This window comes from Biomphalaria glabrata, chromosome 18 (genome assembly GCF_947242115.1).
Source record: "Biomphalaria glabrata chromosome 18, xgBioGlab47.1, whole genome shotgun sequence".
Lineage (NCBI taxonomy): Eukaryota > Metazoa > Mollusca > Gastropoda > Planorbidae > Biomphalaria > Biomphalaria glabrata.
In genome coordinates, this window is record NC_074728.1 from 4,447,466 (window position 1) to 4,472,939 (window position 25,474).

Sequence of the window (25,474 nt, forward strand, 5' to 3'; positions counted from 1 at the left end):
CAAATTGGTGTATAAGCTGTTCTCAATACTATTTTAAAATTAATCTTTGTAAAAAAAAAAGTGACACGTGTCTGCCATTCTTTACGATTAGAGTTGTGTTGTTACACAACATTTAATAATTAGCGCGGGGCCTATGAAAGAGCCGCTTTTGTTGCATTGGCCTAAGGCCGGCCCTGGTGAAAAAAAAAAGAATCTCTACTAGGATAACCTAAGCAAAAAAAAAAATGTGTCTCAATAAATGTATATTCTAAGCTTAAAATGAAGAGATAAGCAGACTTATTACTTCAAAATAATCATCTAGCTTTCTATGTACTTTTATTACTTCTGTATCTTGAATGATGATTTTGAGAGCTAGTCTTGTCTAGCAATATGAACAAACCAGATATTTTAATAAAAAGACCAACATATAAATGACATTATACAACATACATAAAAAAATTTTGATTTTAAAAGCGAATAAAAATTGTTAAACTACGCCTAGAGATTGGATGATCGATGGGAATATTTACCGAAAGGAAACAAGAAAATGAGGTATATCTTGCTACAATGTTGTTCATTTTTTAGATAGAGAAATGAAGAATACATACGCCTTACTATCTAGTTTAGAGTAGAGACATAATGCTAAATAAGTTTGAAATAATTAATTAGATTATAATTCCATGATTTGATCAGAAATTCCCGTACTTTGTTTACATACCCACAATGCAAAACACCGGAAATAATCAAGTTATTTTTTATCTTATATTTTCCGTCATTATGGAACGCTTTCAAATTAGTAGAGCGACGATGTATTCCATATGTTTCTATGTTATCGTTGCTTGCTGTCGTTGTGGTAAGACTTTGTCAACTTCAAAATGAAGCTAAAGAAAGCTTTGAAGCCTAGACACGTATGCTGTAGATATCTAGATCTAGAGTTTAGATCTTTTGAGATCTAGATCTGTAAGAGTTTAGGTCTCAGCGTAACAAACGCATCTCTCTCTTTGACATTTTTGTTTCTTATAAAATGTTATTTAACCTAACTTAGGCCAATAATAGAATATGCATCCTATCTTCTTATCTTATATAATACAGACGTTACTTCAAAAAAGAAGATGATTACGTCCTACGCGTCATGCATTTAGTCATGCATATTAACCAATGACTTAAATTCTGCCAAGTCACTGGTTTTCCTGGCTAGCTCAGGCAACCCATTCCATGCTCTAATAGCACTAGGGAGGAAGGAGTATTTGTACAAATTTGTCCTAGCATATGGGACGAGGAATGTGCCTTTATCTTTGTGTCTTTCAGAGTATTTTATTAAATTTTGTTTTTGTTTTTGAAGATTATGGTTCAGTGTTTTATGTATTATTGCTACTTTACTTTTGAGCCTTCTGTCCTGAAAACTTTCTAAATTTAGTGATTTTACTAAAGGTGTTACTCTAGTCAAATGTGAATATTCGTTTGTTATGAATCGCACTGCTCTATTTTGTGTCTGTTCTAGTTTCTTAATGTTTTCTTGAGTTGAGGGGTCCCAAACAGAGGATGCATATTCTATTATTGGCCTAACCAAGGTTAAATGCTTGCTATGCTTGGGAGCCCTCAACTCAAGAAAATATAAAAAAACCGGAACAGATACAAAATAGAGCAGTGAAATTCATAGCAAACGAATATTCACATTTGAGTAAAATCATTAAATTTAGAAAGCCTTCAGGACAGAAGACTCAAAAGTAAAGTCGCAATTATACATAAAACACTGAGCCATAATCTTCAAATACAAAAACAAAACCTAAGAAAATTTATAAAGGACACAAAGATAAAGGCACATTCCTCGTCCCATATGCTAGGACAAATTTTGTACAAATACTCCTTCTTCCCTAGCGCTATTAGAGCATGGAATGGGTTGCCTACGCCAGCCAGGAAAACCAGTGACCCGGCAGAACTTAAGTCATTGGCTAATATGCATAACTAGATGCATGACACTTAGGACGTAATCATTTTTTTTTTGTTAAGTAACGTCTGTATTATATATGATAAGATACCACCTTTAGTAACATCACCAAATTTAGAAAGAGCATGGAATGGGTTGCCTGAGCCATCCAGGAAAACCAATGACTCTGCAGAATATAAGTCATTGGTTAATCCTTCATTTAAATTGTGGACACCAATTACATGCATAACTATTCATTTGTTCTTTTTTGTTTTTGCTCTGCTCTTGAACAGAAACAAATCCAGATATTGACTTTTTAATTTGGGGCTTAGAACGTTCCACCTTTATATTGACTTGCGTCTGCAGTGAAGTGACCAATATAAGTGTAAGTATTGGATATAAGACACAGCGTTACCAATTAAGCAATGTAATTCTATATGGATATAAGACAAAGCGTTGCCAATTAAGCAATGTAATTCTGTATGGATATAACACACAGCGTTGCCAATTAAGCAATGTAATTCTGTATGGATATAAGACACAGCGTTGCCAATTAAGCAATGTAATTCTATATGGATATAAGACACAGCGTTGCCAATTAAGCAATGTAATTCTATATGGATATAAGACACAGCGTTGCCAATTAAGCAATGCAATTCTGTATGGATATAAGACACAGCGTTGCCAATTAAGCAATGTAATTCTGTATGGATATAAGTCACAGCGTTGCCAATTAACAATGTAATTCTGTATGGATATAAGACACAGCGTTGCCAATTAAGCAATGTAATTCTGTATGGATATAAGACACAGCGTTGCCAATTAAGCAATGTAATTCTGTATGGATATAAGACACAGCGTTGCCAATTAAGCAATGTAATTCTGTATGGATATAAGACACAGCGTTGCCAATTAAGCAATGTAATTCTGTATGGATATAAGACACAGCGTTGCCAATTAAGCAATGTAACTCTGTATGGATATAAGACACAGCGTTGCCAATTAGTCAATGTAATAAACTTGGGATATGAGAAACATCAATGCCAATAAATCTCTGTGATATTATTTGAATATAAGACAACTTTTTGTCAATTTATAACTGTAAAAAAAATGTATATGATGCACATCGTTTGCCAATTATTCATTGTAGCAATCATTGGATATAAGGTATTAATCTTTGGATATAAAACACACCAGTGCCAATTAAGCATTGTAATAATTTTTCTTTATTTAACAAGACACATTGCTACAAATGGGCCGTTTAATAATATTTGGATATAAGACACAATGCTGCTAATTAGTCAATGTAGTAAAGTTTGGATATGAGACACCTCGATGTCAATTAATGATTGTAATAATCTTTGGATATAAGACCAGGATGGCTGCCGGGTCGTGCGGTTTGCGCGCTGGACTGTCGTTTGGATTTATCGATGGTCCCGGGTTCAAACCCTGCCCGATCCCATTCCCCTTGGTCCTGCGGGAGGTTTCAACTAGGAAGTAAACTATCTTCAACTCTGAATTAACATCTATATTTATATATTTATAGCTTTCATATAGCGCTAATTTCATGCTTATAGCATGCTCAGAGCGCTTTGGTCCAATCTCAATTGTGGACCAGTGGGGTTGAGGGGGTATCTAGGAGTTGGCTTTCCGTGTTGCCTTTAGGCGCTCACTAAACACAACTCTGCCCGAGACGGGTGTCGAACCTCGAGCCCCCCTTCTAGTTAGCCAATTAAGCATTTATGTTTACATCTTAGCGACACTCGAAGTTATTTACCGAATCAACTTTTGTATTTAGTCTAAAAACCTTTCATTGCCAGACATTATTTCTTTTCAGATAAAACAGGTGTACTTAGGACGCAATATGGAGTCATCACCAATGGAACCCTTTGACGAAGCATTGAATTACAGAAGTGGATCGAACAAGTGTTTTTGTTCTGTCTTCTTCAGACATAGAAAGTAACTTTCTTGTTCTCATTTATTGCATTTTACAATATCTCTAATCGGCCCGTTACTTCTAATCGGCCCGTAACTTCTAATCGGCCCGTAACTTCTAATCGGCCCGTTACTTCTAATCGGCCCGTAACTTCTAATTGGCTCGTAACTTCGTGGCGCCTTAACCAGTAAGCTTCGGGCAGGAGGGGCTCGTTAGCCATGGCTGGCTACAGACCTAAGAGAAGAAAAACTCTGAATTCAAACACCTGCTGCCTTGCAGCTATACCCAATCATGGGAAAGGCTACGGGAGTCAACCCTGAGGAAAAATCAGGAGCTGGCGACCCTAAGGCAGTTTGTAGCACCCAATGCTACACTCTGGCAGAACCTGCGACGCCGATGACCCCAAACTGTATCGGCACTGCCGTTCCATTGGATACATCAGCTGCGTGGAGAGGGGGAAACTGATGTGTGGGCGACATCGTTCCGACCATAGCTAATGCCCAGACATTCATCTCACCGAGATGATCCAAAGTCGCTTCGCGACTGAAGGAGGCCATAGAAATTCATGGAGTCTTCAGTGTGGGGAAACCTTCTGAGTGGGAAAGACCCTCTGATGGAGACGGATCTCGAAAACGGCTCTAAAAATTTTACTAAGATTTGACAGTTTCGGAATATCGTTTGGAAATAAATTACTAGCTTGTTGGCCAACATGGAAAAAAAAAAGAGTTTGACCGTCATAGATCTTAATAGTCATAAACAGCTCGCTAGCAGAGTGGTTACAAGGTCACCTAGACGAGGCGTAAGTTATGAATTCGAATGCAGGTCCTATCCTCTTTTTTTTTTTTTCAACTGCTAATAAAAACTAAATACGGTAAAAGTAGGACCATAGCCTGCCGAGAAAGCTAAGATAATGAAACAGCGCTAAAGAAAACACATTTGGTTAAAATTATTTCTAGTCGAAAAGATTTCTTGTACTTGGTCCAGGTCTGTTGCAAATTTTATTTAATGACTGATTCAAACTAACTTGTACAATTTCAATTCGTAGCAGCTTTTTTTAAAAATAGTTTTGTTTAATGTTTTTTTTTTTTTTTTTTTCATGTTTAATTAAACATGTCAATGCTTGAGTATTGCCAAGAGCAGGGGTGTGTAAGATGTGATATTGTGTGTGTGTGTTTGTTTTTTTTTTAGTAGCTGAGTTGTGAAGTGTTTTAGCAAGGGGTTTTCAAAGGGGGACAATAAGGTTTCCTGTGGTCAGTCTAGTCAGTTGGAGAGCTGACCTGGTCTGAGTAGGGTGTTAGTGATTGTTATCGGCTTTTATGTCCAGAGTAAGGAGATATTATCTTATCTTATCTTATATAATACAGACGTTACTTCAAAAAAGAAGATGATTACGTCCTACGCGTCATGCATTTAGTCATGCATATTAACCAATGACTTAAATTCTGCCAAGTCACTGGTTTTCCTGGCTAGCTCAGGCAACCCATTCCATGCTCTAATAGCACTAGGGAAGAAGGAGTATTTGTACAAATTTGTCCTAGCATATGGGACGAGGAATGTGCCTTTATCTTTGTGTCTTTCAGAGTATTTTATATTATTCTTACTATGCGTGCGTACTGACTATTTGGGGTAAAGCTATGTAGTGTCATGATACGTTTTAGTCATCTATTCATGTGAAATTACATAAACTCTCTCGCCATATTTGACTATTCTGTTTTAAAACACCATGTTTTCGTCTGGAAAAGGGGGGGGGGGGAGCGGTAGAGTGAAAACGATTAATCCTCGCTCTTTTTTATAATTTCTGCTAATGATTGCCTTTGGCATTAAAGAATAGGGGTGACGCGACTCGATATAAGAATTTAATTTATAGCATATACAATTATATTAATGACATATTTTTCTTTTAATTTTGTAATTTCTTAACTCTAATTCAAAAAAGAAAAAGCATTGGTTTGTTCGACGGGCGGAAGGCAATTGCATGTATCGCCCCTCCCACCTGGTACAACCCTTATTTTATATTTACTAATGATAAAATTTGAGATTAGAGTGTGTGTGCGACATAATATACAAATGGGTTTACATATCAATACGTAGCTTATATTATATAGATATTCAACTAATTTTTGTTCACAAACTATGATTTCTCCATAAAAATAGGACCACCACCACCACTCAGAGAACTAGAGCGGGGAGGGCAGTAGATGCAATGCCCCCCCCCCGCCCCTTCAACCAACGAATTGGCAAATATACCAGAAGGGTAGCGACATAATATCAAAATTATATTTGGGTTACAAACTATGATTTACCCATAAAAGTAGGACCGCTCCCCCCCCCACCACTCAAAAGATTTAGGTGGGGAAGGGCAGTAGAGGTATTCGCCCCCCCCCCCAATCGGCCAACAGGGGAACGACATAATATAAAGATCGTTTAAAACACCAATAGCACGTTTTAATCATATAGATATTTAACTGATTCTGTCAGCTAGCTGTGATTTCTACAAATAAATTGGTCCGCCCCCCCCCACTCAAAAGATTAGGGGGGGGGGCGGAATTGATGCCATCGCCCCCACCTGACCCTACAAAATCGGGCAACATACTAAAAAAAAAGGGGGGGGGGGTTCGAAATAATCTAAAAATAGGTTGAAATATAAATAATTTGTATATATTATTAACATAAGTAATAAATTCGTGTTCAAATTGTTTGAATTCTATGCTTAAATTCGTCCGCCACCCCCTTCGGGGTGGAGTGGGGGTGGTCGGCCGATCGCCCCTACCGTCGCCACCCCCGGATTAGCCAGATAGGGCCCCACAATGTTTAAGTCCGGCCCCGCTATTTAGTGACGGGTGAACATACATAGTAGATTACTTGTTCTCTTTCCATGACATCTTGGTCACAATGGTTAAGTCCGGCGCTGCTATTTAGTGTTTGTAAAATGTTTGTAAAATGTTTCGGATGTTCCTTCAGAGTAGAAGGACGAAGGGGAATGGGTGCGGGCAGGGTTTGATAAATCCAAACGACTGTCTAGCGCGGAAACCGCACGACCAGGCAGCCATTCGTAGTGACCGGTGAATATTGTCCCCCACCCCCACCCCTCTTGTTTTTTTCCTGTTGTGACTACAGAAATAAGAGAGTGATCTTTTCCTTTACTTCTTCTTACTTCTTCTCGTCCAAACTGTTAAGGGAAGAAGAGAATTATATATATAGATTCTGAGAGATTATGATGGAGATAGTTGAACGGATAGTCTTTAATAAATAGTCCCACTTATTTGACTGTCCAACAATTCATTTTCTTTTCAGACAAGTAGACATTTGGTATTGCAAGCTAATTATCTCCGATAACGCAGCTGTCATTGTTTTTCAAGGCACTCTTAGATTCCCAGAAGTTTACATGCCTATTCCAATCAAAGCTTGGGGGAAGGTCTATGTGGCTCTACGTGTTAGGTAGGGTATGCTTATCACTTGATAAATTATTCACAAAGAGTTTTCAACAATGTTCAACTTTAATTTTAACGCTTTTATCAGTGGTTCTCAAACTATTTTCTTGACGGAACACTTCGCGCATTTAGAGTATTTAGCGGAACACTTTGCTTAATTTTTAGAGAATTTAGTTTACGTAGTGACCGACTAGTTCATTATTTCCGTAGTTTGTAGAACACCTGTTCAGGCCTCGCGGAACACTAGGGTTCCGAGGAACAAAGTTTAAGAAGCACTGGCTTATATTATGGCTCATTTTTGGCAGAGTATTAGAATGGGGTAATACTCTTGATGATTAGGCTCATGGTTCTGACCTGGCTCATGGTTCTGACCTGGCTCATGGTTCTGACCTGGCTCATGGTTCTGACCTGGCTCATGGTTCTGACCTGGCTCAAACCACTGGCAGATCCAGGGGGGGGGGGGCGGTAGGGGGCGATCGCCCCCCCCCCCAATTTGTATACGAATTTATTAGTTATGTTAATAATATATAATAATTATTTATATTTCAAACTATTGTTAGATTAATTCGCCCCCCCCCCCCTTTCTAGTATGTTTGCCGAATTAGGAGGATGTGGAGGTTGCGATGGCATCAATCCCGCCCCCTCCTCATAAACATTGGGGGGGGGGGGAGGGGGGACGGTCCAATTTATTTGTAGAAATCACAGCTTGTTAACAATTGCCTCTGTTGCCCTCCCCACTCTAACACCCAGAGTGAGGGAGCGGTCCTATTTTTTATGGAGAAATCATAGTGTTGGAACAAAATTAGTTGAATATCTATATAATATAAGCTACACATTATATGTTTTTACCCATTTGAATATTATATATTTTACTAGTCATCTTTTTCCAGACTTTACTCATAATGATGATTTTCTGTTGCTTATAAAAAAAATTTGGGGCAATAACTCACAATTTATACTTGAATCCTAAAAATGCAAAAAAAAAAATTAGAAATAGAATCTAATTGGTTCACTTAATTTCTCCTCCCACTTCCGAAATGTGTTTTTTTAGAGCTAGTGGCTTAACACATGATACGGATTCGAGATTTGTCTTGAGCTCAGTTCTATTTACTAAGTACCTAAGAGAAGAAGCTTCCACATATTTCCCCTGACACGTAGACACAGAGACTAGACCAGAGCTCGCTGACGATTGGAGCGTGACGTATTGTACAATTTCCCCTTTCAGACCTTTGGTGCAGATCTGCTTCTGTGGCACACTGTTAATGAGGACGTAATGTTCAATCGCCTTTACTTTCCCGAACTAATGCCAGGTACCCTTTAGGTACCCTTTAGGGCTGGGTAGATCCCAGTAGTAACAATCCCAGTCTTAAACAAGATTCGAACCCAAGATCCCCGGTTTCAGAAGCAAGGCACAATAGCCACTCAGGCACGCCATCGTCATGACGTCTTGTACAAAAGTTACTTTATAATTATTATTATTATTATGTTAGAAATGAACGAGTAGTCATTCTCTGGCGCTGCCAGGGTCGAGTTTCGCTAAAGAGAAACAAAATTCATCGTAGTCCCTTTAACAGTTTCCACTGAGGAATTTTCTGGTGATGTGGCAGGTCTGCAGCAGTACCGCCCTCTGACAGGCAACGAAGATGTTCCTAGGAATGTTAAGGGCCTTGAAGGTGTCTGTGAGGTCAGTTGTTATTATTCCCTCGGTTGATATAACAATGGGGTATATTGTTATTTTGGACAATTTCCATAGACGCTTAATCTCCAAGCCTAGGTTCCCATATTTTCTTTGTTTTCTCAGTTTTTCTTAAATTATGAGACAGTGGTACGGCGATATCGATAATGGTAGCGGTTTTTTCTTTTTTATCGATGAACAGCAGATCCGGGCGATTGAAATCTACCGTTTTGTCGGTCAGAATAGGCCTATCCCAGTACAGCAGATGTTCAGTAGACTCGAGAACCTCTTGCGGAGAGTATTTATAATAAGGGGGAGTGTCCTTACCGATCAATTTGTACGTCAAAGCCAGGTGTTGGTGTATTAACTTTGCAACTTGGTTATGGCGACCTAGGTAGGCTGATTCTGATAGGGCTGGACATCCTGCCATAATGTGTTCAATCGACTCGCCCACATTTCCACATTTTCGGCATTTGTCGACAACATTGAGTTTCAGGATGTGCTTCTCGTAATTTTTTGTCCTGATTACTCTGTCCTGTATTGCTGTAACAAAGCCTTCTGTTTCAGGGTAGAGATGACCTGCTTTGAGCCATGTTAAGGAAGCAGCCTTGTCGATGTTGTCCCCATGTAATGAAGCCGGGAATTTTCCGTGGAGTGTTTTTTCTTCCCATTGGCGAATCTCATGCCCTACGTCGTCCAAACCGATATTGACATCAGCATTGTGTAGGTTCAGAGGGGTTGCATCGGAGTCGTATTTCCGTAGGAAGGAAACTAATTTGTTGCTGGAGGCGAGCAGTTTTGATCGTATTTTTAAAACTTGCATCTTACACAATTTGAAGATGTTCTGCAATCCACGACCCCCATCCTTCCTGGGCAGGTATAAACTTATGGTGGAGGACTTGGGGTGTAGACATCGAAACTTGGTTAGTAATTTTCTAGTGAGTCTGTCAATGTCATGTAGGTCGGTGTCAGTCCATTTGATCACACCGAACGTGTAAAGGAGCACAGGGACGGCCCAGCTGTTAATTGCAGTGATGAGATTACTGCCAGACAGTTTGGTGTTGAGGATTTTATTAACTCTTTGCCTATATTTGCCAAGAAAGTCCTCTTTTAATTTCTTATGGTTTATCTTGGCATTCTGGTTTATTCCAAGATATTTATATATAGAGGCGGAGTTCAATTCCTCGATGCCTTCAAATTCAATGTTGGTGTTCGTTGCCTTGCCCTTTTTAATGCTTATGATGCCACACTTATTATTATTATTAAATATTTTTGTTCTAAAAATAATGTCTTAAGACTACATTTAATTAAAAATTAAAAAAAAAACAACTTTTCTTGTTATATCATTTTAAAATATGTCTCATTACAAATTATCATTATCTGTGATTCCTCCCAACGCCGCCTAATAGTAAATGTGGAATCCTCATACCATAGTATGTGTGGAATCATCATTTTTGATTCCACCCAACGCCACCTATGTGTGATGACGATCAAGTTCCTCCTCCCTCGCTCTTTTATAAATGACATTTCATCTGCACATGGACAATCACTATGTCCTGCATGGCAGGCTAATGATAGACTTAACTCTTTCTCTCCTAATTGACGATGCCAATGTTGATTTAATCCTCATTAAACTAAATTGTTTTGTTTATTTCGGATTTACAAACTTTGATTTGTGTTGTGTAAAAAGAGTATGCATTCTCCTGCAATTTATTATCAAATATAATAGTTTCTGATGACAAACCAAAAAAGTTATTGAAGTTTAATCAGAACAGGAGAGTGAAATACAAATGAGCAAAACGAATAATACTATCGAAATAAGGAAAATAATTACGGAGAGAAAGAGTTAAAGAAAACCATATTGCAAGAGCATATGTGATATCTATCCCGCTATACCTCTTACGTTTTTTCTGAGACTTTTAAAAAAAAATTTTGTGTTTTGGTTTGGTTTTTGGGTTTATTTTCTAATCGCTACTTATTTCAATGTATGGGTGAAGTTGAGCCAGTTAAGCAAAGGGACAAAACCTAGTCTTTATGACCCTTGGGGGGCGGGAGCTATTTATGTAAAGTGGTTTGCTAGCACTAAATAAATTTTCCCGATTATATTTCACATTTTTAAAATAATTGTTCTTTGCAGAAACTTCGGTTTTATCAAGCTGATATCAGTCGAGAGAAAAACTGTGGTTTTCATCAACAGGGATATGCATGTCAAGTTGAGACGGTCTTGTTCCAAATCATATTATTAGTTCACTTTTTTTTTTTTTTTTGTGCCCTTTGAAATCAATATTTATCTAAGATTACCCACATATCATATTTGTGCTAATTTTTCAAACTTTTGAGCTCACTAAAGAAAAACTGAGAAAAAAATATTGAATTGTAGTTTTAAATGTATAGGGAAATAAAAAACCAAAAACCCTGAAGCTATTATAAGATTTGTACATTTTTATTGAAGGGGAATAGACACTATTAGAATTGTTTGGTCTCCCTTCGTCCGTCCGTCTGTCCATCCCGTTTAAATCTCAGAACCTAAAAGAGAAAATAAAAATCGAACATCATAATAAGTTCAAAGTTATATTGCGCAGTTTTGACTTATCCTTATTACACACTTAACAGTCTACACCAGCACCACTTTGTGCCAGATCTAGATAGATTGATAATATATTTATATTATTTTCAGTCGACAAGATTCAAAATTTAAAATATTCGAAGCTGAAGTGAATGAAACTTCCGGAAATCCGCTTTACGTGTCAGAGGTCAAATACGAAGGTAAAATAATTGGATATGTACTTGAAGTTAGGATGATTCTAAACTATGTTATGATGATTTAAAACTATGGTGTGTGTCAGGTGGGTTATTTGCTTAAATAGGGTATGATATTACGGTCCCGTATCCCCAGCCTGAACAATATAAAGCAAGAACCAAAAGGTAATAACATAGAGAACTACGAGCACCAAATAAATGTTATTCACCTAAACAGTTAGTAAATAAACGGCAATAGTTCAACCCGAACACTATTAATGTTAACACTAAGTGAACTGACACTAGTTAACAACCCAAGCGGAAATTTAGCAATTTAATGAACAGATAAAGTATTATGATAAAAATGATGAAGTCTTAATGGTATTTACAAAAGCAAGTACACATAATCAAATTACATTAGATATAGCACACTATAAATGCGGTGCCACAGTCAATCAGGGCTCGCAACGCCATACAGACCAACAACTTCCTACCCCTAAACAACGATGGTTACGATCGGCTCCAAGGGCGGAAATGCGACAATCTTTACCATAGCTTAACACCCTGAAACGAAAAGAAAACCTAGATCTGGCGATGCCGCTACAACAAAGAACTTTTCAATAACGACACCCGTACCGATACTTAATAAAACTATGTACTTACGTACCGTTACAAAAGGGTAAACAGAAAACTAGCTAACCAGGCAACAACAGAAGCTCTTTCTCTCCTGGGGGATATAAGGTTGATGTAAACACACACTTACACAATATTCTAGATAACAAAACGCACCTAAAATAAACTACTTCCTATACACTAAAACACACACTAAAAAAACTTATCGCGCGCACGACAGTGTGATGATTCAAAACTATGGTATGATGATTCAAATTTGTGTTATGAAAACTCAAAACTATTTTAAGACGATTCAAAAGTATGGTATGATGATTCAAAACTATGGTGTGATGATACTAAACTATGGTGTGATGATTCTAAACTATGGTGTGATGATTCTAAACTATGGTGTGATGATTCAAAAGTATGGTGTGATGATTCAAAACTATGGTATGATGATTTAAAAGTATGGTGTGATGATTCAAAACTATGGTGTGATGATTCTAAACTATGGTGTGATGATTCTAAACTATGGTGTGATGATTCTAAACTATGGTGTGATGATTCTAAACTATGGTGTGATGATTCAAAAGTATGGTGTGATGATTCAAAACTATGGTATGATGATTCAAAAATATGGTGTGATGATTCAAAACTATGGTGTGATGATTCTAAACTATGGTGTGATGATTGAAAACTATGGTGTGATGATTCAAAACTATGGTGTGATGATTGAAAACTATGGTGTGATGATTCAAAACTATGGTGTGATGATTCTAAACTATGGTGTGATGATTCAAAACTATGGTGTGATGATTCAAAACTATGGTGTGATGATTCAAAACTATGGTGTGATGATTTTAAACTATGGTGTGATGATTCAAAACTATGGTGTGATGATTCAAAACTATGATGTGATGATTCAAAACTATGGTGTGATGATTCAAAACTATGGTGTAATGATTCTAAACTATGGTGTGATGATTGAAAACTATGGTGTGATGATTCAAAACTATGGTGTGATGATTCTAAACTTACAAAGTTATGATGATTCGACACTAAATGTAGTTTTGTTATAACTCTGGTGGTGTTGTGAACAAGGCACTGGTGAAACAGGGGGTGGGGTCGGTAGGGGAGATCGCACTCCCCACTCAGCCGTCCCCACCTCTGATATTAAGCGGTCTGAATTTTAGAAGAGAAATCACACAATTTGAATAGGAATTCTTTACTTATCTTAAAAATATATATGCTTGTTATTTATATTTTAACAAATTTTTCGATATGTCGCCCCTTCTTTTCTAGTAAATTATGGGGGTATCGGGGATTGCATTAATCCCCCACCCCGACAATAACCCTTCGAGTGATGGGGGGGGGCTGGTCAAGTTTTCTGTAGACATCACAGTAGCCCTTCTTCGGTATGTTGACCGATTCAATGGGTTGGGGGGGGGGGGAGATTACATCAACTGCCCTCACCACCAAAACCCTTTGATTTGGGGGGGGGGGTGCCTTTTTCAGAAATTGCAGACTGTGAGCAAAATTAGTTGAATATAAATACAATTTTTTAAACATAATTTTGCCTTCCTCGGTTTTGTATGCCTATTCCGAGGGGTGGGGTAGGTGGCGATTCCATTTACTGCTCTCCAAATCCAAACTCTTTCAATTAGACGGCGTCCGTTTTCTTTTTATGCAGAGATCGTCGTGTGTGAACAAAAGTGGTTGAATATCTATATCATATAAGCGACTTAATGATATTGGAAACCATTTTTATATTATGTCGCACCACATTCGAATCTCAAATTAAATCATTGGTAACTATAAAATGAAAGAGGGTGGCCGACACCAGGTGTGACCGTGCGAAGGGCGATAGATTCGATAACAGGACAGACCAGTACTTTTTGCTTTTGTATTTTAGTGAAGAAATTAATTTTGTTACAAAAAAAATAAATCTGCCACTAGTAGGCCTATACGTTATATATGCTATAAATTAAATTGTGAGTCACCCCTACGTGGGAAGCGGGGTCGAGAGGCCAAATGCGCTTGAACTTGGCTAGTTTTGGCTACCTAGAAGGGGACTCGGGCAGAGTTGCGTTACTGAGCGCACGGAAAACCAACTCCTAGATACCCCCTCCCCCCACTGGTCCACAAATGAGATTGGACCAAAAGCGCTCTGAGCATGCTATAAGTAGCGCTATATAAAAGCTATAATAATAATAATGTTCATTATAAATTGCAATAATTATAGAATGGAGAGATGGCTCTTATATAGTATACCGTTTTCACTCTACCCCCTCTTTCCGTTTCCCAACCATAAGATGACGCTCGCCAAGTATGGTGGCAGAGTCTATTGCACATGAATTCGTCAAAATCATTTAAAGAAAGCATTTATTTTAGAAAATTTACAACTCTTCAGAAACTTTTAATATGAGAGGAACAAATAACTAAAATTATAAACATATATTTTTAAAAAATCACAAGGACAAAATGTTTTTTAAGAAAAGTACATCGCCTTGTTACTGGGAAAATGTATAAATAATTAGATCTTTCAAAAAATACACTTGGATCATAAAATTTTAATGCACTGTCATTTCTTCATGTTTCTCCATAGGTGTCATTTCTTCATGTTTCTCCATAGGTGTCATTTCTTCATGTTTCTCCATAGGTGTCATTTCTTCATGTTTCTCCATAGGTGTGATTTCTTCATGTTTCTCCATAGTTGTCATTTCTTCATGTTTCTCCATAGGTGTCATTTCTTCATGTTTCTCCATAGGTGTCATTTCTTCATGTTTCTCCATAGGTGTCATTTCTTCATGTTTCTCCATAGTTGTCATTTCTTCATGTTTCTCCATAGGTGTCATTTCTTCATGTTTCTCCATAGGTGTCATTTCTTCATGTTTCTCCATAGGTGTCATTTCTTCATGTTTCTCCATAGGTGTCATTTCTTCATGTTTCTCCATAGGTGTCATTTCTTCATTTTTCTCCATAGGTGTCATTTCTTCATGTTTCTCCATAGGTATCATTTCTTCATTTTTCTCCATAGGTGTCATTTCTTCATGTTTCTCCATAGTTGTCATTTCTTCATTTTTCTCCATAGGTGTCATTCTTCAGTCGAGCAACACTTTTGGTGTTATAACAGGAACTTACCCTACAAACGAATCTACTTATACTATAGGTAAAGGTATATGTGTGTACACACGTATGTATGTGTATTTGGTAATCATTTTTTTTTTTGCTTGCCGCCCATAAACGTTTTTTGACCAGCTCAGGCGCTGACTTAATTTAACTGACCTAGAAGAGAGCACAAGACAGCAGAACGAGACAGCTTGGGTTCTCTGACAAAGGCCACCATTTAGGACATACGCAGACGGCATAAAAAAAAATAAAAATAAATGTAAGCCGGCAGACAATGGTTTTGTCTTCGTTGATGTGGCAAAATATCTAGGCCATAGCTGGGCCTGCGTAACCATCTATATATTTAATTCTCTTCGTCGCCCAACCACGCGGGACACCACGAAAAAGTCTTTTTATTTCAGCAAGTCAGAGAAAAAGTGTGTGTGTGGGGGGGGGGGGTGAGAACAAGTAACCTTTCTTTTATCTATTCTATATTGGACTACATTTATGTGTGTATTGTTTTTAACACATGTCAATATCTGGTGTCATTTAAATAATTGCATTCTTTTGATTTTGCTTCTTCGTATTGTTCTTCGTTTTCTAGGCATGGCCAACGCCTCACATATTTCGTGGAGTCTTTCAATGAAGTCGAAATTCCTTCATCAGGTTACTGTTTATCAGTCGAATATTACTGGAAAAATGTCATTGACGAAACTGTTGCTCTTGAAGTTCGTAAGATGGCTGTAAGCTTTGTTTGCGCACATTGGGATAACTATGGCGACGCCCTGTCCGTTATTCGTACTTACTGATGCACAGTCATACACTCTGCTCGACAATACTCTGCCTTCATGACTACTTCCGGTGTTTTTGGTGTCGAGGTTGAAAGAGTGGCGATGTCTCAAATACTTCCCGCTACTATTCACTTCCTTGAGTTTCAACGTCTCTCTATATCCCTTCTATTTAGCGGTCCTTTGGATCATGGCCATTACGAAGCGGTGTATGCTACGCCGCGGGTCGAGTAGTCTGAATTACTGCAATTCTCCTTAATCTTGGAACTAAGTTCCACTTTTGGACCTTTGTGGTCTATAGAACCGATGTTGTAGAGATCATCTGTTTCTGTGGCCCAAGGTTAACGAGGTTGTAATGTAGCCAGCACATCGACCAACCGCCTTTACTCTTTCCCAATTAACGTCAGGTAACCAATAGATCTTTTTGGAAAAGGAGCGCCCAAAATTAAAAATCTTAGTCTTCACCAGGATTCGAACCCAAAACACCAGGAAGCTAAGAGCTTTAGCGCTCAGCCTCCAAGCCTCAAAAAATCTAGGGACTTTTGAGATGAAAAAAAAATTCATGAAGTCTCTTTACCAGTGAACTTTAACCGAAAAAATGTTTGACGACATGGTAGGTCTTCAGCAGTACTGCAGTTTGACGACATGGTAGGTCTTCAGCAGTACTGCCGTTTGACGACATGGTAGGTCTTCAGCAGTACTGCCGTTTGACGACATGGTAGGTCTTCAGCAGTAATGCCGTTTGACAAGTAATCAGGATCTTCTTGGGTTGGCTTAGTCCTAGGGCCAGTGGCGTAGCTAGCAATGTGCGGATGATGCGTGCTGCACGGGCATTAAGTGGTGGGCAGCATCAAACTGAGAACAAACTTTGTCAGTTTAAGTACACATTGTAATTACATAATTAAAAACAAACACATTTATCTTTTTTTTTGGGGGGGGGAATGTTATGTTTTATCTTTTTCTATAAATATAATTAAATGTAAATTTTACCAGATTTGTTGAACTCGCTGAAGGCAACACACTTTTACACTTTTTTTTAAAGCCTTACATGATGCTACTTCACTGCTCAATGCACTGGCTATGGACATAGTTGTTTTTTTTTTTTAAATTACCAATTAATAATGGTCGGAATTCGAACTCAAGCCCCCTTATAAGGTGGCCAAGCCGTAACCAAGCAGTTTTAGCCTCTCAGCCACACAACACTTGCTTGGAGGGAACTTGAAGTTTGTGCAACAATAAAAACAGCAAGGCTGAAGATTTAAATAAGCAAGAGGGGAACATGTGGAGAGATTATCTGTAGATAATCTCGGACATCATGCGTTTTCACTTCACGCAGAAAAATTTTGCACTCCGTGAAAACCGCAAACGAGTTGAAGAAGAATTGGCAGTACAAAATTAAAGAAATATCCTGGAGTGAAATTACTAAATAAGTACGATCCATTCATGAGAGACCGAATACGTACATGTCCCAACAAAATACAAACAAATTTATTTAAATCAAAGTGCTCACGAAAACAAAAAAAATATACAGAAAGTATAAAATCAAATATTTATCGATTATGTATTTTATATTATATATATTAAAATCTAGATCAAAATTGTATGGTACATTGTCATGCATAGCACCATCAAATACGTAATTAGCTACAAGAAAAAAATTTCCAGGCCAAAAAGACGAAGAAACAGCTACTGATGGAAATACCCATCCTTGGATCGTACTGTTCATGAAATAATAACCCCATAAGAACAACGTCAGGATAAATACGAATTTATTGAATCCTCAGAAATCAATCTCGATGGTTCTCCCAGCGAAAAGAGACAAAAACGAATTTAGTCTGGGGGCTTCAGGTAGGCTAATTATTGCAGTATCTCCAGAAGTCTCCGAGATTCCAAAAAAAAGAATATATTAAGCTTTAGAATTTAGAATTTTATTTTAAAAAATGTCAGTCCCCGAATTTCGCTACTTGTGTTAAGTGTGGCTACATGCAAGCAAAGTTTTTCAAAACATACTTTGATGAAGAAATACAATCAAAGATGACAAATTTACGACTCATTAATTTGGCAATTTTGTCTATTAAACAAGACTTAGTGGAAAACCTTATTTTCATAAAATTATTGATAGTTTGCCGGCGAGAAAGCACGTGGGATTCCATTGTATCATCTTTCTTGTAAAATCGATTTATTTCGAAATAGCGATTCTTAAATAACGAATACACTTTATTTCGAAATTAGTAGCTTTTCGCTGTTTTTAAACTTTTTTTTTGGAGCGCTTCATGAGGAACTGCCGCACAGGGCATCAAATACCCTGGCTACGCCACTGCCTAGCGCTTCGAATGTGTCTCCGAGCTCAGTAGTAGCTCACAGGGTATAGTGCGCCAAAATGAATGCACCGAAACGTGACGCTAATGAATAAACATCTCATCACAATTCCATAAAGAATGTTTATATTTAAAGTAAAAAATTATTGTGTTTGTTAATGCCTTAAGATAAATGACATGATATATACAAATTAATTCCAATACAGGTAACTCTTTGTCTACGTTTTGCTATCTATAATAAACTCATTTATTTCCCTTTGATATGTCACACATTCAGTGTTTATTCAACTACGGCCTCTCTGCTGAAAACGATTCCCTAATGCTTTAGCGACCGAATACATGAATTGTTAGAACAAATGTAATTGAGAGAGAGAGAGAGATTGAGAGAGATTTAGAGAGAGAGAAGGAGAGAGAGATAGAGAAAGAGATTGAGAGAGAGATATTTAGAGAGAGAGAGATTTAGAGAGAGATTAAGAGAGAGAGAGAGAGAGAGAAAGAGATTGAGAGAGATTTAGAGAGAGAGAGATTGAGAGAGAGAGAGAAAGAAATTGAGAGAGAGAGAGAGGTTGAGAGAGAGAACGAGAGAGAGATAGAGAGATTGAGAGAGAGAGAGAGAGCGATTGAGAGAGAGAGAGAGAGAAAGAAAGAAAGAGATTAAGAGAGATACTGAGAGAGATATTGAGAGAGAGAGAGAGCGATTGAGAGAGAGAGAGAGAGAGAGAGAGAAAGAAAGAAAAAGATTGAGAGAGATACTGAGAGAGATATTGAGAGCGATTGAGAGAGAGAGAGAGAAAGAAAGAAAGAGATTGAGAGAGATACTGAGAGAGATATTGAGAGAGAGAGAGAGAGATTCCCTTAGAAATAAACATACTGGCCCAATCCTTCTAATGGCCCTCGCGGGATGAGAACAGGACTATTTCGTATGACAGGTCCAATCCAATCCATCTTGTTGTGCGGTATGCGCAATAGACTGTTTCCTCGATCGAAAGGCCTCTCATTAGAAATGTGTAGCTGATTTATACATTTTCTTAACCAGGATTTTGTTCTCAGGGGAAAGGCGGGGTACAAATCACTCCATAAGTATAAAAATTATTTTTTAAAAAGTTTTGTTTTTTGTTTTTATTATGCATGTGTTTTTGTTTTTTTTTGTTTTTTTTTTTGTGTTTACCAGAAAGTGGATTACCGATGTTCTCTCTACGGAAACATGAGTATGTGACATTCTGTGCAGAAAAAGGCTCTTGCTCGGTTGTAGTATTTTCTCCATTCTCTCGAGTCTTCAACATAACAAGCTTAAAACACGGAAGGACTAATCAGTACCTCGACCATCCCAGTCACATTGTGGTGGTACGTAACGTTTTGTTGTTTTTTATCTATAGTAAACCAGGACAAAGAAGAAGAGGCAGACAGAGAAAGCGATGGGAAGACAAACTCAAAGAATTTACAGGCCTGTCATTGAAGGAAATTCCATCCAAGGCAAAGGACAGGGAGGAATGAAGAAAAATGGTTGACCGTTCTTGTGTGGTGCCCCAACGGTTCAATGGATTAAGCCTTGCAGTGTTTCCCAAAATTTTGACCTATGTGTTCCCTTTTTTTAAAATAATTTTTGTAATGCTGATTACCCCTCGCCCCCCCCCCCCCCGCCCACACTGACATTTATTAACAGAACATAAAAAATAGGTATTTAACTCTTTCTCTCCTAATTCACGATACCATCGTTGATTTAACCCCATTAAATTAAATTAATGTTTAAGATTTAATTTGTGATGTATCAAAAGATCATGCATTCTCCTTTAATCTTATACCAAAAGTAACGTTTTCTGATTACAAACAAAAATCTTATTGAAGTTTAATCATAACAGGGTAACAAATGTGAAATATTAAAAATTCTGTCAAAAAGAGAAAATAATTACGGAGATAAAGAGTTTTTTTTTTTAAATCAGCATAGTTAATGATAGTTAGTTAATAAACCTGTGAATAATTAATTGCTCAAAGCTTATTAGCTAACTGTTTTTGTTTTTTTATTTATTTATTTTTTATTGATTCTTGTGTTGTCAGGTAAAAGAAATACTGGTGCGAAATTTGAGCTTGATCCGAGGTTGGGTGTGGGAGATATAACATTTACACAGCTTTTACCAGACGGACAGACAGACAGAGTGAGTTGAAAAATCTTAGTAAAAATCTTAGTAAAAAAAAAAAGACCAGCTGTAAAAGTAAAATCTATATCTACAGACATAGAGAGCAAGAGAAAGAGAAAAATTAATTGATATATATATATATATATATATATATATATATAGATAGATAGATAGATAGATAGATAGATAGATAGATAGATAGACAGACAGACAGACAGACAGACAGACAGACAGACAGACAGACAGACAGACAGACAGACAGAGACAGATAGATAGATAGATAGATAGATAGATAGATAGATAGATAGATAGATAAATAGATAGATAGATAGATAGATAGATTAAAAGATAGATAAAGAGATTAAAACTGTCCTAAATAGGTCAAGAACGATAGCTTGATCATTCAAGGGAAATCCCATTTACAAGTTCAAGTTTTTATTGAAAGGCCGGATAAACGCTCATGGTCAATGTATACCGCCATTCCTTCAGAACTATTTTTAACAAAATATATCATAAAGTAAGTTTTATCTTTTGTTGTTGTTGTTTTTTATACAAGTTATATATCAAAGATCATCCTCGTTTTTAGCAATGCGTCTTCAATCGGGCTTGTTCTGATCACGCTAAATCTACGTCGACAGTACGGTCGTACGTTAGCCGTTGAAATAGGTCCATTTTGGAAGTAGACTTTAGAGGCATCAAAATGTTTTCTTTAAAAGAATATTTAGAATCGATCTTGTTGCTAAGATGGAAAGGTTCTATTTATAAGATGAAACGACGTCCCTTTAATTAATAATTTTTATTTCCTAAAATTTGGTAATAATGTTGTTTTCAACAGATTAAAAATATAAATATAAATATATATATTTTGTCAAAATATATTTTCTAAAAATGTTTTTTACCCGGTGCGGACCGCACCCCTCACCCCCTAGTGACGCCACTGGCTTTAGTCAAAACCTTCTGCAAAATAGCAGGGGATGGAAACAAAAAGGTTCGAATCTCGGAACATGGCCACGACTGTCCGAATCACATGACTGTGCAGTCATTTAACTAACGCAGTGTTTCCCAAACTGTGTTCCGGGGAACCCTAGTGTTCCGCAAGGCTTGAAAAGGTGTTCATCGAACTACTGGAATAATGAACTAGTAGGCCACCACGTCAATTAATCTCACAAAAAAAAAACAATAATTAAGCAAAGTGTTCCGCTAAATACTGAAATGTGCGAGGCGTTTGCTAGAGATAATGTTTGAGAAACACTGAACTAACGGAATAAAAGTGAGTATAATAACATAAGAATAACATAAGAATAACACAAGAAGCCCAAGGTAATTTATAGTAAAACAAATGACGGAATTTAAGTGCTTCAACGGCAGAATATTAACATGTGGCTTAGTTGCCACTAATTACCACATTTGTTACATAGGAAACAAGAATTTGAGCCATTGATTAACATGCCTGACTAGATTAACATGCCTGACTAGATTAACAAGCATGACTAGATTAACATGCATGACTAGATTAACATGCCTGACTAGATTAACATGCCTGACTAGATTAACATACATGACTAGATTAACATGCCTGACTAGATTAACAAGCATGACTAGATTAACATTCCTGACTAGATTAACATGCCTAACTAGAGTAACATGCCTGACTAGATTAACATACATGACTAGATTAACATGCATGACTAGATTAACAAGCATGACTAGATTTACATGCCTGACTAGATTAACAAGCATGACTAGATTAACATGCATGACTAGATTAACAAGCATGACTAGATTAACATGCATGACTAGATTAACATGCATGACTAGATTAACAAGCATGACTAGATTAACATGCCTGACTAGATTAACAAGCATGACTAGATTAACATGCTTGACTAGATTAACATGCATGACTAGATTAACATGCATGACTAGATTAACATGCATGACTAGATTAACATGCCTGACTAGATTAACATGCCTGACTAGATTAACAAGCATGACTAGATTAACATGCCTGACTAGATTAACATGCATGACTAGATTAACAAGCATGACTAGATTAACATGCCTGACTAGATTAACATACACGACTAGATTAACATACACGACTAGATTAACATGCATGACTAGATTAACATACACGACTAGATTAACATGCATGACTAGATTAACAAGCATGACTAGATTAACATGCATGACTAGATTAACAAGCATGACTAGACTAACATGCATGACTAGATTAACATGCATGACTAGATTAACATACATGACTAGATTAACATGCCTGACTAGATTAACAAGCATGACTAGATTAACATGCATGACTAGATTAACATACACGACTAGATTAACATGCATGACTAGATTAACATACATGACTAGATTAACATGCCTGACTAGATTAACAAGCATGACTAGATTAACATGCATGACTAGATTAACATGCATGACTAGATTAACAAGCATGACTAGATTAACAAGCATGACTAGATTAACATGCATGACTAGATTAACATACATGACTAGATTAACATGCCTGACTAGATTAACAAGCATGACTAGATTAACATGCCTGACTAGATTAACATACATGACTAGATTAACATGCCTGACTAGATTAACAAGCATGACTAGACTAACATGCATGACTAGATTAACATACACGACTAGATTAACAAGCATGACTAGATTAACATGCATGACTAGATTAACATACATGACTAAATTATCATATGAAAATGCGCAGGACGTAATTATCTACTTATTTTGAAGTATCGTCTGAAAAAGATAAGATAAAAAACAAAACCTGATACTTTCAGTCGTTTCTTATAAAATTATTATTATTATACGTCTTAGCTCGTGGATGGCATAGGACGTTTAGAGGATAGCAATGAGCATGATTTAAATACGATAGCTATACAATGTATAGGATTCATTTGAGTTTATGAGAATTTTTATGGTTATAATGACAACTAATGCGGTGTATAAGTTAATGTATAAGGCTTAGACTATTATTACTAAATAAGGATTCGTATGTCTTCGTCAAGTGTTTCCCAAACTTTTTGATTAACGAAACACTTTGGACATTCTGAGTAATTAAAAAGATATTAACTCACGTACAGCCGTACAGGCCTACTAGTTAATTTGCCTAGTACCTCATGGAACACCTATTTAGGCCACGCGGATTACCAGGGTTCCACGGAATACAGTTCGGGAAACACTGATTTAGTCTAAACCTATTGTATTAAATTGCAAGGAAGTAATAGAACTCTGATAGGGCGAAGCGCAGACTATGCAGGAACGAGGAGTAATTTAAAGGTACTTTTTTTTTTTAATTTAGTTGTTCAATTTTACACCAGGTTGCACGATAATACTAATGACACAGCATTTTTAATCGTGATCAATACTAAAGGATTCGACGACATTATGATAGAAGGTACTAATGAATCGCTTAGGTAAGATGAATGAGTCCTACTTTTTCAACCACTGCTTTTATTGAAACACCCTTCCCAGCCATTTCGTATGTCGTTCATATGCGACAACTATTTCTTCTTTTATTCACTTACAAACACCTAGGTTCTACTTAAGATTTAGAATTTCAAACTAGACTTATCGCACAAATAAGAACATTGATAGGGCTTAGAATTTTAAACTAGACTTATCGCACAAATAAGAACATTGGTAGGGCTTAGAATTTCAAACTAGACTTATCGCACAAATAAGAACATTGATAGGGTTTAGAATTTCAAACTAGACTTATCGCACAAATAAGAACATTGATAGGGCTTAGAATTTCAAACTAGACTTATCGCACAAATAAGAACATTGATAGGGCTTAGAATTTCAAACTAGACTTATCGCACAAATAAGAACATGGATAGGGCTTAGAATTTCAAACTAGACTTATCGCACAAATAAGAACATTGATAGGGTTTAGAATTTCAAACTAGACTTATCGCACAAATAAGAATATTGATAGGGTTTAGAATTTCAAACTACACTTATCGCACAAATAAGAATATTGATAGGGTTAGAATTTCAAACTAGACTTATCGCACAAATAAGCACATAGATAGGAGTTAGAATTTGAAGCTAGACTTATCTTCTTATCTTATATTATAGATTGCAGACGTTACTTTAAAAAAATGGGAAAATTATTTTATCTTTTTTTTTTGATGTCTCTCTCGCTCGCTCTCTCTCTCTCTTTCTCTCTCCTTCTCTTTCTCTCTCTTACTTATTTGCAAGCATTCCAACATACACAGATACGTTACCATTTTTTAAAGCTACTTTTTGTCACCAAAAAAAGTCTACTTAACAGACATATTGATCCATATATCTCCGCGCACGTAGTTTTATCACTTGTCTTTTGTTAAGCGCTACGAGACTAGAGTACCAAGTGAACTACGAACTCCTTTTTATCTTCTGCTACGAATTACCCGAGAATCTGGAATACGAGATCTACAGTGTTAGTGAGACTCCGTTCGGGTTATACTTCTACGGTGAGACAAGCGACGGAAGCTTTGCCTCACCGATCGCATTGGGAAATACCGGTAAAGACTTCAACTATAGAAGCTCCTTATCAACGACCAAGGTAAGTTGACAAAACACACTTTTTATGCAAGCAAAGTAAGAAAACCAAGAAAAAAACATATAAAATTCTTTAAAAAAAAAAAAATAAATAAACTGTAAACAGTAGCACATGCATAAAAGTCTGAACTATATTCGATTAGTTTTATTACTATATAAACTATTGCTCTAGTCATCACAGGTGTGCAATTAGAAATATTTGTACCAATTTGTATTTGTTTAGCTCTTAGCTTTCTCAATGCGCT

General features: G+C 36.9%; 1 protein-coding gene across 4 annotated transcripts in view; it reads left to right on the forward strand.

Moving 5' to 3' along the window:
- Positions 1-719: 719 nt before the first annotated feature.
- LOC106056019 (uncharacterized) overlaps positions 720-25,474 on the forward strand; it is a 45,816-nt gene continuing 21,061 nt past the window's right edge. For 2 of the 4 annotated variants that reach the window (XM_056017717.1, XM_056017718.1), the window contains exons 1-11: positions 720-832; positions 2,200-2,291; positions 3,744-3,865; positions 7,137-7,280; positions 11,086-11,169; positions 11,626-11,714; positions 15,391-15,468; positions 19,685-19,857; positions 21,029-21,165; positions 24,002-24,097; positions 25,017-25,233. In XM_056017717.1, coding sequence (XP_055873692.1) covers positions 757-832; positions 2,200-2,291; positions 3,744-3,865; positions 7,137-7,280; positions 11,086-11,169; positions 11,626-11,714; positions 15,391-15,468; positions 19,685-19,857; positions 21,029-21,165; positions 24,002-24,097; positions 25,017-25,233 — 1,308 coding nt within the window. In that variant the 5' untranslated portion in view covers positions 720-756. The remainder of the gene's footprint in view (positions 833-2,199; positions 2,292-3,743; positions 3,866-7,136; positions 7,281-11,085; positions 11,170-11,625; positions 11,715-15,390; positions 15,469-19,684; positions 19,858-21,028; positions 21,166-24,001; positions 24,098-25,016; positions 25,234-25,474) is intronic. The other 2 variants (XM_056017720.1, XM_056017721.1) reach the window with 2 other exon arrangements.